General features: G+C 36.5%; 1 protein-coding gene across 2 annotated transcripts in view; it reads left to right on the top strand.

The window, feature by feature from the left end:
* The window catches only part of LOC145690379 (ATP-binding cassette sub-family G member 1), a 220,098-nt gene that overhangs the window by 130,980 nt on the left and 70,141 nt on the right, over positions 1-18,977 (top strand). For both annotated transcript variants that reach the window (XM_081765210.1, XM_081765209.1), the window contains exon 4: positions 15,663-15,808. In XM_081765210.1, the coding sequence (XP_081621336.1) occupies positions 15,663-15,808 (146 nt within the window). The remainder of the gene's footprint in view (positions 1-15,662; positions 15,809-18,977) is intronic.

Genomic DNA, 18,977 nt, shown 5'->3' with positions numbered 1-18,977 from the left:
ATAACAGAATGTCTGTTATTATCACGAGGCAGAAAATATAATTAGGCTCACACTCGATAGAGCTCGAACCGCCTATACTCAGTGAGACTCGTGCTCTTCTAACCTCATTGGACTTGCGCTCACTAAACTCAATTGGGCTCACTCTCGCTTGAGCTCCGACTCCGATTCAGTAAGACCCTCGCTCTTCTAATCTTAGTGAGCTTTCATTTACTAAAGGCACGGAGTAGCTATCATCAACAGGGCTCGTGCTAGCAAGTACTTACTGCCTCATTTACCTTATTGAAGCTGGCGCTTTCTTGGATTTCGGATCTGGTTTCCTATCTTCTTATGGGACTCATGTTCACATTGACTTAACGTCCATTTATTAAGCTCGAGGGTGATTGCGTCCAAGAGCTGAGCTCATGAGTTTGCTCATCTCGGGTACAATACGAGTTTGTGAACATCTGAACGATATTTTGAATAGTGCTGCCAATGAGACGAGAAATTTCTCGTCTTGTCTCGATTCTCGAGTGATTCTCGTCTTTGAAACGAGACGAACTTCGAGACGATAAGCTCATTTTCAAATTCAAGACGCGATGGATTTTTTTAGTTCGCCCAAGACTTTTATCTCAAACACGGTTTTAGTAGCTATTACATGATTCATAGGATAAAACTTCTAGTTGATAATTGATGAAGAAGTTGTACGAACATAATAAAGAGAAGTTATCAACATCTAAAGGTATACAAGTCATTACCCAATATAATACAATAATAAATATGATATAAATGTTATTATATCACACCCTTTGTGGACCTCTCATGCTTGTCGCGGAAGTATTCTGATAACTTCTAGATGAAATTATCACAAATATCATAGCATGTTTTATGTACATAAATTTACAAAGCAAAACGAGAAAAAAATCGAGACGAGGTGAGAAAAGGTTTCCAAGAATCAAGACGAGATGAAAAAAGGTTTCCAAGGATTAAGACGAGATGAGAAAAGGTTTCCAAGGAACAAGACGACATGAGAAAAGGTTTCCAAGGATCAAGACGACATAAGGAAAGATTTCCAAGGATCAAGACGACGAGAGAATACGAGATAACCTTATTTCTCCTCTCGTCTCATGCTCGATATTAACTTTGAACTTTAAAGCTAGAAATCTGATCGCATAATTTATTACGTTTGAATTCTCTGATGTATAGTCATGTTTTTGACCATTTTAGTTTGTGATACATTATTGACAAGGAAAACATCCAAAACACTTCATATTATGCGTTTATATCTGGGTGCAATGATCAAAATGTGCCTTAAGTCATATTTGATAACATTTGATCGGTAATAAGGGCTTATGTCAGCATATTTTGAAGTTCCTTTCAACTCTCCTGAGAAAGTGTCCCTTTGACCATGCACCAAAGAAATCTGGGGAACTCAAATTTCTACACTATACAAAACGTCTTGGAAACAATCATTATTCGACTTGACAGAATTTGGATGTACTATCTGCTCACTTTCTACATTTTTTATAATTTTCATTATTTTAGTAAAAACTCTAGAAATTGAAGCTCTTTTTCTTTTACGTCCCACGGTTATACTGGTTAGGCTAAAGGAGACGGTGATGATGGGAAATTAATGAAAGGTGGAATGAAGAAAATGGGAAGAAAGGGATAACCCGAGAAAACCCACGCACACGGTGTTTGTCCACCACAAATTTGACTTGGCGCGAACTAAGATCGAACCACGGACTCCATGCATCAGAGGTGAAGCTCTACCACTGACTGTGTGTCACCGTGGCCCCAACTTTAGAAACTGAGAATCTGAGTAGTGAATAAAAGCAGCTATGCGTCCTCTAGTAACTCATTTCTTGGATTCAAATTACTACCAAATAATGTACCATGAAAACTAGTATTTTTTTCAATTATATTTTCTAATTTTCAGATAAGCTGCATGGTTGTTTGATTTCGCGGCTCCTCTTTTTAATATTCCACAATGTATTTAAAGAAACATCTCATTTTCACTTAAATCTTGAAATATTTATTATTATTATTATTATTATTATTATTATTATTATTATTATTAAGTAGTCTGCCTGTCACCAGGTCCTGGGCCTAATAGTTTTATTTTATTTTTTTTTTTTTACCCTTAGGTTCGGGTCTGGATAATTGCCTGAATCTGCTACCGGAATGATCGTATATATATTTTTCTACATCTTGTTTTACTCGTTTCAACTGACTCAAGTGTGCTTTCAACAGACTTTAAATTGGATACTTAAGCAGAAATCAAGGGAAATTTGTTAATTTACCCAACAAAAATAACTTTTTCCTTTAATTCCTAATATTTTCTTTTGTTTTTCAAAATCATTGATCAGTTGTATTCTTCTTGCTTCTACTTCTTGCTTTCTTTCCATTTTTCCCTCTAGGAGGTTTATGAAGAAGTTAATTTCTTCGTTAAATATATTCAATGGAATAAGCTTTCCTACGAAGAATGCTGGTTAAAAGCGTCCTCTTCTCTCCCACCCATTTGGAAAAAAAACCTCTGTTACCCTTTGAATCAATTTTATCTTCTCCATCTTCCTCCAACATGACATATCGAAGATCTCTAAATATGTATTTGAGGCGCCTAGTATCAAAATCTTTTTTTTTTTTTTTACCGAAATTGAATTAGGCCTATACGTGTTTGATCTAAAGAATTTCATAGAAACAGTATTTTGCTTAAAAACTTAGTATATCTTACTAAAAAACTAGTACAAATATAGAACCTAGTTAGTGTTTATATGGAGATTCACTCCACGTTTTGCATGGAGATTCACTCTACTTTATATGGAGATTCACTCCACTCGAAAAGTAAGCTAAATGGATTTGGCGGATTCTGGTACTAGACGCCTCATTTTACTAACTTCCGTGAAGTCTACCAAAGTCTTCTAGCCATACAATACAATACAATACTCCATCAAAACCACTTGACTAACTTCTTCCCTAGTCTAATGCTAAGCCTAGTCTAAAGTTAGAAGTAATACTTTCTTGTTGAATGCCTTTTTGGCTACGACGATTCTTGACCTGATCTCCTTGGATTGAGGTGTACAAGTTCTAAAGCATAAAAGCGGATAGTCGTTACTCTTACTCTTTTTCTTCGTTTTAATTAATAGTTGAAAACGTAACAGCAACTAAATTAGCTAATTAAACAACAAAACGTTACAGTTATAATAATAATGCACTTATAAATGCATACATAACAATACTTGTCTTGCTTGGAGCGAAACCTGTTTGAAGAACTTACTTTATCGGCGTAAACAAAGCACATGACTTTACTTAGCAATGCATATCCTTGCCCACAAGCCAAGTTGCATGCAACAATAAAGGAGCAAGAGTCAGTAACTAGGAGTAAATTATGTGATTATCTAATTAAACAATAAAATATTACAATAATAACAATAATGCACTTATGTATGAATGAATACATTGCAGAATATGTTACTCTGAGTGAATAACCTGTTTGAAGAATTGTCTGTTTGTCAGAAAAAGAAACATGACATAACAATGCACACTGTTGTCTATAAACCAAGTTATGTCTCCTACAAAAAAGAACAAAGGATCAATTGAAATGTTAAAACAAAATTATATCAGCCTAGTATTGGAGTACAAGTTGCATAAAGTATAATGACAAGCTTCGTAAACGTTCTTCAAAATAGTAATAAAAAACTATTATATGATCACTCTGAATATCTGAAATATTTACATTAAGTAATTTCACTCACGTCATTGGCATACGCAGAATTTTATAAGGGTAGAGCCTAAAGTGCTCAATCTAATATATTTTCAAGGCACGCGTATCTTATATCATATATATATCGTTGATTTTTCATACTATTTTGCTCTAGGAGTGTAAAACCCCGAATTCCCAGATTGAATGAAGAAATTTTGTCGCGCTCGTGTAAATTCGTCAATCAACTTTTGTTACATATGTGGGCCGTATAATTTGAAAAGCCAGCACAAATTAAAAAAAAAAAAAAAGATTCATCACAGTTACTTCGTATGTAATATTGATGACAAACGAAATGTGAGTTTAACATGAATCAACCAGCCATATAGAAGACTGTTATTTATGTCTAGCAAATATTGAGGATCATTCGAAAAAGAAGAAAATCTAATATTGAATATTTTAAAGGTTTAGTCGCTTTTATTCTACGTACAGGGTGAGCACAGAAACAGTCCCAGGTTTCAAATTAGTGTAAATTTAATATGCGAAGGAATACTTTGCTGAAATTTTGAACAGTGATACATAAACTCAAAAAGTTTTTGTAGCAATAATTGAAATCACAAACACTCGCCACCTGTAACGCGGGAAATATCGAAGCTGTAATCTAGCTCCAACCACACGTTGTGAAGCATGTCCGGTGTGATGGAGTTGACAGCATCACTGATGCGTTCTTGGAGATCGTTCAGAGTTGCGGGTAGTGGAGGTGCATACATTTTGTCCTTCACAAATCCCCACAGAAAGAAGTCACAAACAGTGAGGTCAGGTGATCTTGGAGGCCACTTGCAAAGAACTTGATCATTGACTCCAGAGCGCCCTAATCATCGGTTTGGGAGGTTCTCGTTTAGAAACTTGGGTACAGCACGATGCCAGTGTGGCGGCGCTCCATCTTCTTGTAGAACGAAGTCGTCTATCTCTGCATTACTAAGTTGCGCAATCAACCAGTTACGTAGCAATGCTAAGTAACTTTCACCTGTAATTGTTTATTCCTGAAAGAAGAACGGACCGTGCACCCGACGCTCTGATACTGCACAAAAAACATTGATTTTCGGTGAGTCACGTTCCACATTTACAGTTGCGTGAGGAATCTGGGTTCCCCATATCCTTACATTGTGTCTATTCACCTTTCCACTCAAGTGAAATGTCGCCTCATCGCTGGAAATGATCTTCGTCAGAAAGTTTTCGTCGTCCTCATGAAATTTTGCATAGTCTCACAGAACTCACGGTGCTTTACCTTGTCTTGTGGGTATAACTTCTGAACCAACTGCAGTCGGTACGGGTAACACCGCAAACGCTTGCGTAAGATCTTGCTTACTGTTGTTTGTGGCATCTGCAACTCTCTGCTAGCTTTACGTGTAGACTTCTGTGGGCTGTGTACGAAGGCTGCTCTTACGCGCTCCACAGTTTCCTCGGAGACTCGACGTCGCCCTGAATGTCCTTTTCTTTGATCACAAATGCACCCCGTCTCAATAAACGTTCTATGCCACTTTACAATGAATTTGTGTATGGGTGGGTCAGCATTAAATTGTCGTTTGAAATCATGCTGCACTCTCACAAAACTGCTTGTTTTTGCAAATTGTAAAACGCACCAGCTTCATTGCTGTGGAGTGAACGCCATTTTCGATGTTACTGCCCTCTAGCTGCCCTGATCAGAACTAGGATTCTGAAAAGATACTTTGAGTTTACTGATCTCTGTACAAAAGTTCATATAAATATTCAATTAAATGTTAATTATATGGCACTTTAAAATCAGGTACTGTTTCTGTGCTCACGCTGTATTGTGTACCTCATGGACTTGAGCTCCCAACCGTGTTCCATCTTCAAAGCTAGAAAATCTTCTCTACTAGAACATATAGACGAATTGCCCTAAACATACACGTCATTTTGTCCCCACTATACCCTAGAATCTCAAAAGCTAGGGGGCCGCGGTGGCTCAGTGGTAGAGCGTTTGCCTCTGGTGCTTGGGGTCCCGGGTTCGATCCCAGCCTACGCCAAGTGAATTTTGTGGTGGACACACCGTGTGCGTGGGTTTTCTCGGGGTTCTCCCGTTTCCTCCCACTTTCTTCATTCCACCATTTCATTCATTACTCGTCATCACCGTCTCCTTTAGCCTAACCGGCAAATCGTGGGACGTAAATCTCAAAGATTTCATTTCATTTTTCTAAAAATCTAACCTCTCCTTATTAATTCAGATTGAACGACTAGTAAGAACAATGAATCTCACTGGCTGTAGGAATGGAATTTACTGGATTTCAACAAAAACAATTTCCGTTTTCACGAACAGACATGAATAATTTTCAGGTTTCTGTACCATAAAAGGATTCCCGTCTGTATATGTACGTACATACAGTATATAGGTTATTTAATGGAAGCTCTACGTTTCAGAACATCCCTGTGGAATGAAGGTTGAATTCAAGATTGTTCTGACTACTGTTGTTATGCAGCAGAAACATTATACCATCAATATCAATGGAACATGTCGTAGACAAGTAAATGTATGAAATTCAGATGTATCAAAATAACGTATCATTTTCCCATAATTACTGCTGTTCTAAATTCTTGAGTTACATATTTTCTGTCAGTTTTCAATGCACTATATCCCCGTTTATTCTTCACATCGTTTCATTCTTTATTTCCAACTATTAAAGTTATCTGGGAGGTATATTTTATAGACTGGAAAATGGTATTTCTGCACTTAAAACATCAGATTCGCATTGAATCAGTCAGTTTTGTAAATTGCCAGAAGCCATTGTGGGATAGATCAGGGGAGTAGGATGGATGAGAAATCACTTTGATTTTCATATCCTGTAAGAAGTGAATGAGAATTGGGATCGACGAATGGATGTATTGTTCCTGTCCCAGAACATGGCATAAAGATCTTTCTCATTCGAAGGAATCTGGTGGATATTTTTGGAGTGAAGATGAAGAGGGTATTTTCACTATCTCGACTACCTTTTAGTCTCGGGATTAAAGAGGACAATAAACGTTTCATCATTGTGATAACAAACTACAACAGTTTCCTTATCAGAATATTATTGGCAAAATTCATGTAGGAAGCCTTCAGCTGTCCAGAGACTCAACGCGAACTGCCTGGACAAGTGAGCTGTCATATATTTTTTACATGGTGCTATAAGAGAATCCATGAGGTCACATATATCCTCGAATGTTAGCTTTCTGTCCTCTGTGAATTAGGGTCTCAACACGATTATTTTCTGCAGCGGTTATACAAATTTGGCAGCTGGACCTTCTCAGATCTTCAGTTAACCCCACGCTGCACAATCCAGTCAGCAAGTGCAGTCCTCACGAACATCTGTCAACTGGCGATGAATATTGAGAGCTTTTTCAGAGTAGACAAAAAGTATATTACGGCTCACCGCGAATTCCATCATTTTGGATCAGGGCTAAAATTTGCCCACGAAAGTCCATAAGTTGACCATAAAACGAAACGAGATAGATTTTTCATGATTGATTCATGACTTAATAATCTTTCTGCTATATCCTGAATTTTCTATCAACATAAAACAGTATAACAAAAGCCTGAATTACTTGAAAGTAATCTTAATCTCCTTATAATCTTAAAACTTTAAAATCTTTTTGCCTCGGCTCCAGTTTCACATTTTACTGTTCTATAAAGGTAACCAAGAAAGTTCTGTCGCTTTTTGTGAACTTCTGTGTTCAGTTGGCCCTCACACCGTAAGTTGAATGCGAATGGAGATAAGGCGATCAGTTTTTGGTGTGGGCATAACCAACATACTATCTGGTTGTCGCAGTTCAGTTACAACGTAAACTTGCGTGAGGACAGAGTGAACATGGAACCTCCACAGATCGTCATAAGGGCGTATATTGTACGAGTTCAAACTGGGGTCAAACGCCGCTGCAGCGGGGCGGAAGATATGCCTGGCCTTTGGTGAAGGTATCGTGACTACCTGGAGAGTGCAGCGGTGGTTTAACAAGTTTAAGGACGGTGACAAAACCCTCAAAGACGCACTACGTGCCGAAAGACCAACACATAAACAAAATAAAGATCTTCAGGCAGCAATTGAGGCGAACAGTGGCCAGACATGTGAGGAACTAGGACTAAAATTCCGTGTGAGTGGAGACACCATTCGGCAGCACCTCCATCAACTTGGGCAGCACTACAAGTTGGGTCGATGGGTTCCACATTATTTGACTCCGGGCCAGAGGGCAACGCGAAAAGACACGTGTGTTTCTTTACTGTCTCGTCTGAGGAAGGTGCCATTTCTGGATAGAGTGTTGACATATTATAAGAAGTGGATCCTGTAGGAAGCTGCACGGCGCAGTCACCATTGGTTAACATCCCATGAACCGGTTCCAAAATAGTCGAAACCAGCATTGCACCAGAAAAATGTCCTCCTGTATGTTTGGTGCACTGCTCGCGGCATTGTGCATCGGGAACTGCTAGCAGCTGATCAGAGCATCAATGCAACTTGTCAGCAGTTGAGTCGTGTTCAAGAAAAACTCAAAACTCTGAAGCCACCACTTCTGAATCGCAAAGGGGTCCTCCTGTTTCAGGACAACGCTAAGACCCGCGTGGCTAGGATGATCGGGGGCAGCATTCTATGCCTTGGATGGGAAATACTATTGCATCCGCAACACTCCCCGTTCGATTATCATCTGCTCCATTCCTTGGACAATCACCTTAGAGAACGCCAGTTCAAATCTCTAGTAGAGGTACAAAATGTATTTGATATCTTCTTCGCTTCACGGCACACCAAGTTCTACCGCGATGGAATCCATGGCCTTCCAGAACGTTGGCAGAAGGTCGTCCTTGCTGATGGGGACTATTTTTGATGTTCCAGGTACGTCTTAGGTGATATATCGATGTTCGAAGGTGTTGGGTGAAAAAGCGACAGATCTTTCTTGATTACCTTTATATATTGTGTGTGGTGATTAAATATCTGCAATGTCGGTATGTAGAAAATGAAATAACTCTAAGCTCTAATTTCTGTAAAACTAAGCGCATTAGTAAATTCATCAATTGTAGGAAAACCCAATTCCAGGATAAGTTGTTAAAATCTTTATTATCATAAATAAGGTTGCTGTGAAGAGACAAAAGCTGAAGTTGTCTCTCACGAAAGGTTATAACAGTGATTACTTGCAGTAGCGTCATTTCATATTTTCCCAAGGGAAAGGAAGGAGGACAAGATTGTTCATCGCCGTAGGCGTTTCACTTTTATTATTATTATTATTAATTTATTGGTATACAATTTATTGTAAAAAGTATGTGTTTCTGAAACTCAGGGGGAAGCAATAGCCGTCCCCAGCCCTTCTCAAATGACGCTCCTGATTTCTTGACTCGGTAATAGTATACATGAGAACCCCCTGTCTTCCGTGCGCGAGGATACTTCATATTATATATTTATACGTTACCAAATTAAATCATTGCGTTGTCTTCATTATATATGCTTAACATTCTATTTTTACTTTCTAGAATAAATTTTGTTGATTTCGATTCGAAAAATGTTAAATATTTTTAAATTTATATCATGATGCAGACCAAAATCCTTGTTGCATATAATGTAATGCGCTATAGCATATAAAGTACAAGGGCAAATAGGTACGTTCTTTTTTATTTTCGTATCAGTGGATAAGTAAATGAAAGTGGGTTTGTTACCCCCTTTCTAAGTTCGTAGATACTCAATGAATAATCCCTAAAAGTATGAGCATCCAGCTTCTTCTGGAACTCAGACGGTCTTACGTATACTATATCCCTTGACTCTTGTCAGAATATTACATGTTTGTACTAGAAGAACTCCATCTCGTCTCGTATATCACAATGAAACTTGCGTCTTGTCTTTCTTAATCATACATACAGCAGCACCTCAAATCATTGAATTACCACAGTGCCGACCAACATGATATTTTTTGCACAGAAAGACTCAACAGTCTTCTTTCTTCTCAACCACTAATGAGTAACAACAAAAGTTGTCCAAGTCCACTAAGGTCAAAAAAATAAAAATCATAAGAACTGTTAAATATTAAAAATTGCATTTTTGAAGTTCTATCTAGAAAATTGCGTTAAATAAACCTGCATTAATTACAGCACAAGCTGCAAGCAAAGTGTACGGACGTAAGTACAAATCTGCCTATATTAAATTCTAAATTCAAAGAAGTAGGCTAAAATAAGCTATACTACGTAAATTAAGGATTGCATTGGTGCTGCGTATGGTTCATTTGATCTAAATATTATAAAACTTCACTTACGATTATAAATTGCTCACAATGTTAAATGTATCAAAGAGCAAAAATGTATTAAATATGAATTCGAAACTCTTGTATGTATACGGTCGCCGTCCTGTTGCATCTTTCTCTATCAACTTCCGTGAAAGCATCCATTACATAATCACAGTTACAATTATGAAGTAATATTATTCTTTTTTTCTATGGCACTTCTTTAAAAGCCTTCAACAGCCACATAATTCCGTGACTACAAAACACATCTCATATTATAATTTTTCATAGTTACAATGTTTCGCAACAATGTTAAGTAGTCTGTGTTTTTTGTACCAAGCGTTATACAATATTTTGCATCAGATAGGACAAAAATAATTACATTATAAAAATACGAGAACTGTTTCCTTTCTATTGTAAATCTTTAAATTTCTATTCTTTTTTTTATCTTAAAATTATATCCCGTTATTGGTTTCGATTTTGTTTATACGTAGTAATGAGTGAATGTATACTTCCATGGCATGACAGTTTAGTATGGCTTGGTTCGATAAATCCAGTGTCGTCTAATTTCCAATCACAATGCACAAAATATTTAAAATTCTGATGATGAGTCTATGAAAGAAAGCTGTGGAAGATAAATGACCAAAACGTAAAAATTGTGTCTATCGATAATTCACAAAATTAATATGTAACACTGATTATTGCAAGCTGCAACGCAAATTTTGCGTTGCAAATGAAAATTTGTATGAAGCTAAATTTCTACTGTAACATCTTACGCCTATTCCCTTTAAGCTAAAGAAGATGAGTGATTAATGAAAGTGAATTATTATAAAATAATTGGTGGTATGGAAATGTGGGAGGAAACGAAAAACCTCGATGAAACTCATGGAAACAATATCTGGTTATATACTGCCAACATTGCTCTAGGATACTTGCCGGACGACGAGTACTTTGTCGCCCTTGGTTCTCTTTGCTGCTCCTCCGAGAGTGAAGATTGCTCTGACATTATACTTATATCGGCTGGTTGGAAATGATTGTTCTGAAGCAGGCATGTCAAATCCAATATGTCTAGTAGGCCAAACAGTTATCAATGTATGGGCTGGAAGGAAAAACATCATTATTAATGTTGTATTTTTAAAAATTAGTAAATACATATCTTACATAATACTGTAACTCTTTTAAAAATATACAAAAACAAATATCTGGTAGGCCTAGTAGGTGGATTGTCAGTGTTTCTTTCCCATCATCATGCTTTTTTTTTTTTTTTTTTTTTTTTTTTTTTTTTTTGTCTTGCAACCAACCAACTTTTGAATGTCTGGAGACATGCTGCTCCCACTAGCGGAGGTCAGATGAATGTCTATAAACTGGGTATCACTAGGGCGTCTTTTTCCTTGTCATAATATGAGAAAAGTTGTTTACACTGATACCTACTACTGAACATGGAAGTCAAGTAGGATGTAAATTTGCGGGCTTCTGAGAATCACGCAGGGAAACATTTGCTAAATTCGGGGATATCCAGTTCACTAAATGTTTGCTTTAGAGTTGAGTAACTCTAAATTTATGTTAATTCAGTCTGTAAACAAGTAAATTACGTATGTATATTTTTTTCCGCTTATGATGAACCGAGGGCGCAGAAAGATGAATCTAGGACCGCAAGTTTGACACGTCTGTTCTAAAGAAAGCAATACTCTCTTACTCGAGTGGTAAATTTCACCATATATACAGTATATATTCATGTTCATTATATGCAATTTATGCCGAGAATATATCGTTGTCGGATACGGCAAAGTGTTTCCACACTCCAGTAGTTCTCGACTGCAGACGTGTCATTTAGGGAAGATTCTAGGGAAAAGCATTGTAAGACAAGAACTATATATATATATATATATATATATATATATATATATATATATATATATATATATATATATATATATATATATATATATATATATATATATATATATATATTTAAATCAAATAGAGTAGTTATCTGTACTCTTGGGTTAGATAAAGTGATTTACATAGTTAAGCGGTTTCGACTTTCGTAAAACTCGTTTGAAAACTTCGATCTCCTAGTACCAGACATTTATTAAAGATGACTTCACAGTTCACTATGGTAGATAGGTATTAGGAAAGATACGAAAGTCAAAGTTACTTGAAACAATTTGAGCATTCCACAGACATAATACAGAAGCGAGTTGTCTATTACATAATGACTAAAGCTACCACGAAATTGCATGCAGCCAATTATTTGCAGTATTCATTAAAACTTGAGAAAGAAAATATTTTTATTTAGTTGCTCACGCACTGGAGACAGTATTTTTTTTTCTTTTTCTCTAAAGCTAACGAAAAATGTCATCTTTTTGTCCAATTCTCTTGAACACGCAAAAGACAATATAATTATTACCTTGTGTCTATCTTAAAGGTTTTTAAATGTACGTGTATCATCATGCCTCTGGTGAAAATCTGGACGTTCTAAAGTTGTTTTATGACGCACACTCTTGCTCAAGATCAAGGTCATAAAAGTCCCTGTCATAGGACTAAAAAAGAAAGAACATACAAAAGGTAAAAGAAAAAAAGGAGGAGAGAATAATAATAATCAGAGTTTTGTAAAGAAATATTTTTGACTAAATTCTTGAAACTTCCTCATCTATTATTATTAATTCAGGGAAACTGTTAATTGGGTTTTCACCTAATCATATCTCATACCCATACATTATCGATTGCTTCATAAAAAAACGTGTACCATATGTTCAGCAAGATTTAGAAAATACAGTGAAACCTGTCAACTTGGCCACCTCTCTGCTTCTGAATGGGCCTCCCCAAATTTACAGATAAATCGGCGCTCTTGCATACTATAGTAATATTTTCTAGTACTGTATATATTTATGATTACTCTATATACATTATTTTTAAGTAGCTGTCGTGCCACTGCTTATTAAAATTTTACAATCAAGTAATACTAGAGATCCTATTCTAAAAATACACAAATCACACTTACTTTCTGTAAGTTGGCCACTTTTCGATGGAACCGATGGTGGCCAACATAGACAGGTTTCACTGTGATTAATGAATATATCCTAAATAAATCTATCATGAGTCAAAAAGCTTATGTAAACGTTAAATCAACACTCACGGACTCAACAATTCCTGAGCCAAACTTTCATTAAGTCAAATTGCTTCATTTAGATAACCCAAACTACTCTACACGGAGATCAATATTGAAACGAGAAATATTCGAACTAGTCAATTTCTACCAGGTCCGGTTTTGCAGGTGGAGATAGTATTTTTTTTTCTTAAGGCACTGAATCGATTTTAAAAAAGGTAACCAAGAAAGTCTTGTCGCTTTTTGTGAACGTCTGTGTCCCAATGGCCCTCACACCTTGAGTTGAATGCGAATGGTGATAACGCGAAGGTCAGTTCTTGGTGTGGGTATATCCAACATACTACCTAGTTGTCGCAATTCAGTTACACCGTAAACTTGCGTGAGGACAGAGTGAACATTGGACCTCCACAGAGAGTCATAAGGGCGTGTATGCTGTACGAGTTCAGACTAGGGTCAAACGCCGCTGTAGCGGGGCAGAAGATATGCTAGACCTTTGGTCAGGATGTCGTGACTACGCGAACAGTGCAGCGATGGTTTGATAAGTTTAATAACGGTGACAAAACACTTGAAGACCAACACATGTACAAAATGAAGATCTTCAGGCAGCAATTGAGGCGAACAGTGGCCAGGCATGTGATGAACTGGGACTACAATTCAGTGTGAGTTGAGAAATCATTCGGCAACACCTCCATCCACTTGGAAAGCACTACAAGTTGGTTCGATGAGTCCCACATGATTTGACTCCGACTGAGAAGGCAACGCTAGCAGACACTGTGTTTCTTTGCTGTCTCGTCTGAGGAAGGAGCCATTTCTGGACAGGGTGTTGACATGTGATGAGAAGTGGGGCCTGTAGGAAGCTAAACGGTGCCGTCGTTATTGGTTAGCATCCCATGAACAGGTTCCAAAACATCCCGTGAACTGGTTTAATATAGGTCTAAGTTGAAATATCTTTCATATCGATGATAGGTTTATGTATCCTTGTGTATTAAATAACGGAAAATTAGGTTGAATTAATTCTACAAATTTTTGTTCATTATGGTCCCAAATTATCGACACTTATTCAAGTTTTGGACTATATCTGTAATACTGTACTCTATCCAGCATACAGAACTTTAAACGCGTTATTGTTCTTAAATTCACATTCAAGGCTCATTGTAAATCCGAAATTTCTGTAACTTTCATTTCCAATCCTTTTGATATGATTATAGTTGAAAAATGATTTAATCTTGTTGATACACTAACTAGGAAGATCTGTTTGGAGTTTTATATAATAAACTAGCCTTTGGCTAGCTGGGGACGGAGCTCCAGACCCCCGAGTTTGCTCCGCCTACGGCCTCGCACGTTTTGAACCCATAATTCTATAGTTTCTTTTCCTATTTCAACTATCTAAAAGATAAGATTTTGTATCCCAAGAAAACGTCCATTTAAATAGCATGGGAATTTCTTCATCCCCCTTTAGACCCCTAAAAAAATTAAAATATTCACTTTTGGCAATTTTCCTGTTGGTTAGATTTGGAAGGTTATAATCGTGCCAAATTTCATGATTCTAACCCTGCCGAAAGTGCCTAAACATTTTGGGATGTAGAAGACGTCCCATATAAATAACATGGGAAAGATTTTTCAGTTCCCTATAAAACTACTCTATGGTTCGAAATGTTTATTTCTGATGATTAACTCAGGTAACGCTAATGAAAACGTACAAGCATACCGAATTTCAAGTTTTTATTCCAATTCTAAGTACCTAAAACATGAGATTATAGATCCAGCAAAGGCCCATTTAAATAACATAGGGAAATTCTTCATCCCCTCTTTAGACGTCTAAAAATTAAAAATATTCACTTTTGGCAATTTTCCTGTGGGTTTGTCGAAAAAATCTACAGTTATGTCAAATTTAATCATTGTAGCCCTACAGGAAGTGCTCAATAATTTGGAAGTGTAAAAGATGTCCGATATAAATAACATGGGAAAGATTTTTCAGTTCCCTATAAAACCACTCTAAAGTTAGGATTTTTTATTTTTACGGATTTACTTAGGTAGTGCTAACAAAAACGTACAAGCATACCGAATTTCAACTTTTTATTCCAATTCTAAGTACCTAACACATGAGATTATAGGTCCAAAGAGAGGCCCACTTAAATAACATGGAGAAATTCTTCATCCCCTCTTTAGACCCCCTAAAAGTTAAAAATATTCACTTTTGGGAATTTTCCTGTCGGTTAGTTCCGGAAAGCTACAATCATGCCAAATTTAATCATTGTAGCCGTACAGGAAGTGCTCAATAATTTATGTCAGCTCATGTAGTTTTACATATATATAAATTTATATATATATATATATATATATATATATATATATATATATATATATATATATATAAATTTATATATATATATATATATATATATATATATATAAATTTATATATATATATATATATATATATATATATATATATATATATATATATATATATATATATAAATTTATATATATATATATATATATATATATATATATATATATATATATATATATATATATAATGATTTTTATCTGTAGAGATACTACTCGTTGTAAATGAACAAATATTATTTACAAATTCTGATATTATTTACATTTTTCGTTCAATAGATAGATGACATCCTAGACACATTAGGATTACTGGAGAACAAGATGACAAGAGCATCAGCGCTATCTGGTGGTGAAAAGAAGAGACTATCCATTGCATTAGAATTAATCAACAACCCACTTGTCATGTTTCTTGACGAACCAACAACGTAAGTACATTTTTAATTATCATTTTATTGTTCAACTATTGAAATTCATCATTGATCTTGTTTCCGTCCTTATAATCAACACCTTGGATAGAAATGCTTGATTTTGTGCGCTTGGGGACAAAATCAAAATTAGAGGCTATACTTGGAGATTATTTGCTACAAGACATGACATACGTATTATAGGGAGCTAGCTTGTTTACCAGCGGGGGCTGAGGTAAAGGGGGAAAAATTTCAACAATACTCTTGCAATACTCCCTTACCCTTCTTTTATATGTCAGCGTTGCCAGGGTTAAAAATTTGTCACATGAATGCCATTCTGAAGAGTTAGTGTGAGATGGTTATTTGTTGTGTGCTGTTGTGGTTGCGGTTTTGTTGCTTATTATTCATTTGACAATGGCTTCACAGCGTAAGAGAGGACAAACTATACACAGCGGAGCTAGAGAAGTAATAAGGAAGGCCATAGTGCAGTGCGACGAAGAAGGGAAGGAGAAAAAACTGAAGCATTTGTTATAACAGCCTAATTTGCGTGTGTCCACGTATACAGGGATCTTCGATAGGTATTGCATAATTGCATAAACTCTTTGAATTAAGTGAGTATTAGCTGAATTTTTTCACAACGCACTGGCAACCCTGCCCAGGACCGTCGAGTGACCGTTTCTTGGCGACGGGGTGGGGAACCTGCCAATCAACTCTGCATTCCTCAGCCTCGCATTAAAGCTAGCTCCCTATAATACAATCATAACTTAACGTATCGTAGCTTTGGGAAGGTGGTGACTGAGTAATAAAATCTCCCTGAAAGAAACGCTAGTTGCGACAGATTCAGTCACAGACCATTGTTCCAAATCACCTCGTACAGTACAAATCATTCACTGGAACACTAATCCCCGGTAGAGTTTGTGGTGGACAACATCGTGTCCGTGGGTTTTCTCAGGCACTTCCATTTCTTCCACATCCTCATTCCACCAATTCTTCCATCATAATTCACTTGTCTTAAGAGTCTTCATCCCGACGAAATTAAAATACCGCTAATTTTACAGAAATTATGTGATATCTTCAAATAGATAATAGATAATCGAAATGTGGAACAAGAGCGCCCTAGACAATATTATTTTACATGAGAAACTGATATCACGACTCACTTATCTGCTTTCGATTTCGAGCCATTTTGAAAATCGGCATTTATTTTCGCGTTTCTAAACAGCTGAAAACGGAAAGCCGTTAGGTGACTTGTGATAACGGTACCTCACGCAAAATAATATTGTCTAGGGCGCTCTTGTTCCGTATTTCAATTATCTTTTATCTATTTGAAGATATCACATAATTACTGTAAAAATAGCGGTATTTTAATTTCGCCGGGATGAAGACTCTTAACCGTTCGTCTCCTTTAGTCTCAAGAGTGTAATCGTGGGACATTAAAGTGAAAGATTTTCCGTGCAAAACTATGTCGCCTCCAATAATTTTCCAGGAAGGAGAGAGGCAGCATGGACGTTTAGGTGAAAGGGAGAAAATAATAAGAAATCTGCCATAACTTTTTTAAATAATAAACTTGTTGAAATTACAACATTTAAAAATTGTAAAGACTACAGACTAATGTGTAAATGCCAAATTATATGATGTAATATTTTTATACAGAGTCGCAGTGGCGCAGTCGGTAAAACGCCTACTTACCAAGTGAGTAACCCAAGATCGACCGCTGGTAGGAGAAGAGTGTTCTTTTTTTCTCGTTCTACTGTCATTCCAGTGCATCTTAGTGGTTCGAGCATTCTCTGAAAAATGGATACCTGTAGGGATGCGCACGAGACAAGATTTGTGGCTGTCTCGACTCGAAAATGTGCTGTAAAAGTGATGTCTCGACTCGAAAAATGTATATTTCTCTATTGGAAGAGCCGTGTCTCGACTCGAATTTTGTCAGGAAAATCCTGTCTCGACTCGTCTCGTGCGCATCCCTAGATACCTGGTCAAACCTGGTGGTCAAAAGGTGACCAGTGCGTGATGCTGTCTACGTCTAGGTACTACCAGTGATCCAAGTATATTGTATCTGCTACTTCCATTTAACCCTTGAGTCAGTAGCGTAGCCAGGATGTGTGTTTGGGGGGGGGGGGCAAGTGCTGTTATAGGTACATATAGAAAAATTACAAACAAAAAATATATAAACATAAAAATATATAAAAAATACAAACATCAAAGTACCAAAGTACTTTGTCGGATCTCTTTGAAGGGGGCGGCCCCTCTGGGCCCCCCTTCCCTACGCCACTGCCTTGAGCCCTTTAACTTCAACTCATGCTTTTATATTTCAAACTTTTAAAATTCTATATTAGTTACAAAATATATAGATAATGGTAGTTACTGAATTAAAAAGAAGTATATCAAAATAACAATTTTTTGATTCAAAATATGCTTATTTTCTATAAGTTGGTAACCATTCAATGGAATCGATGGTGCTGAGAATAGATACGGTTCATTATTGTACACAGAACATGATGGTTATATTTTATTCTTTCTTAAATTTTTTATCAAGTTACCTTCCCCAAAGCAACATGGTTTTTCCTTCATTATAACATGTATACGAGATAACATTAAAATACTTGAAGGCATCTTTTCAGGAGGCAGAACCTGTTTACAAAGTAAATTGATCTTACTTCTCTTAATATTTCGTAGTTACAAAAAAGATTTATTATTCTATGAGTGCTTAGAACTCTCATTTTTTTTATGAGAGTATGTTTGCTTTATCTGCTCATGTATAAACAGAATAAATAAAATGCTCAGAAGAATGACGGTCTAAGCATAATAATCATCATAGCATTCTGCTATTATTGGCAGGTAACTTACCACAAACTGAGAAGCTTACTGGCAGGCTTTACTTACTACAAATTGAGAAGTTTACTGGCAAGTTACTTACCACGAACTGAGAAGCTTCCTGGCAAGTTACTTACCACAAACTGAGAAGCTTCCTGGCAAGTTACTTACCACAAACTGAGAAACTTACTGGCAGGTTTTACTTACTACAAATTGAGAAGTTTACTGGCAAGTTACTTGCCACGAACTGAGAAGCTTACTGACAGGTTATTTACCACAAAGTATGAAGCTTCCGTGAACCACGGTCTTTAGCTAACTTCTTCGTTTTGTTGTAAGAATTTTGTTTTGATTTTGCCCACATTCATTAGTTGTT

Source organism: Thermobia domestica, chromosome 7, assembly GCF_964235325.1.
Source record: "Thermobia domestica chromosome 7, izTheDome1.hap1.1, whole genome shotgun sequence".
Taxonomy (NCBI): domain Eukaryota; kingdom Metazoa; phylum Arthropoda; class Insecta; order Zygentoma; family Lepismatidae; genus Thermobia; species Thermobia domestica.
Note: the sequence above shows the minus strand (reverse complement) of the source record. Positions and strands in the feature narration are given on the sequence as shown.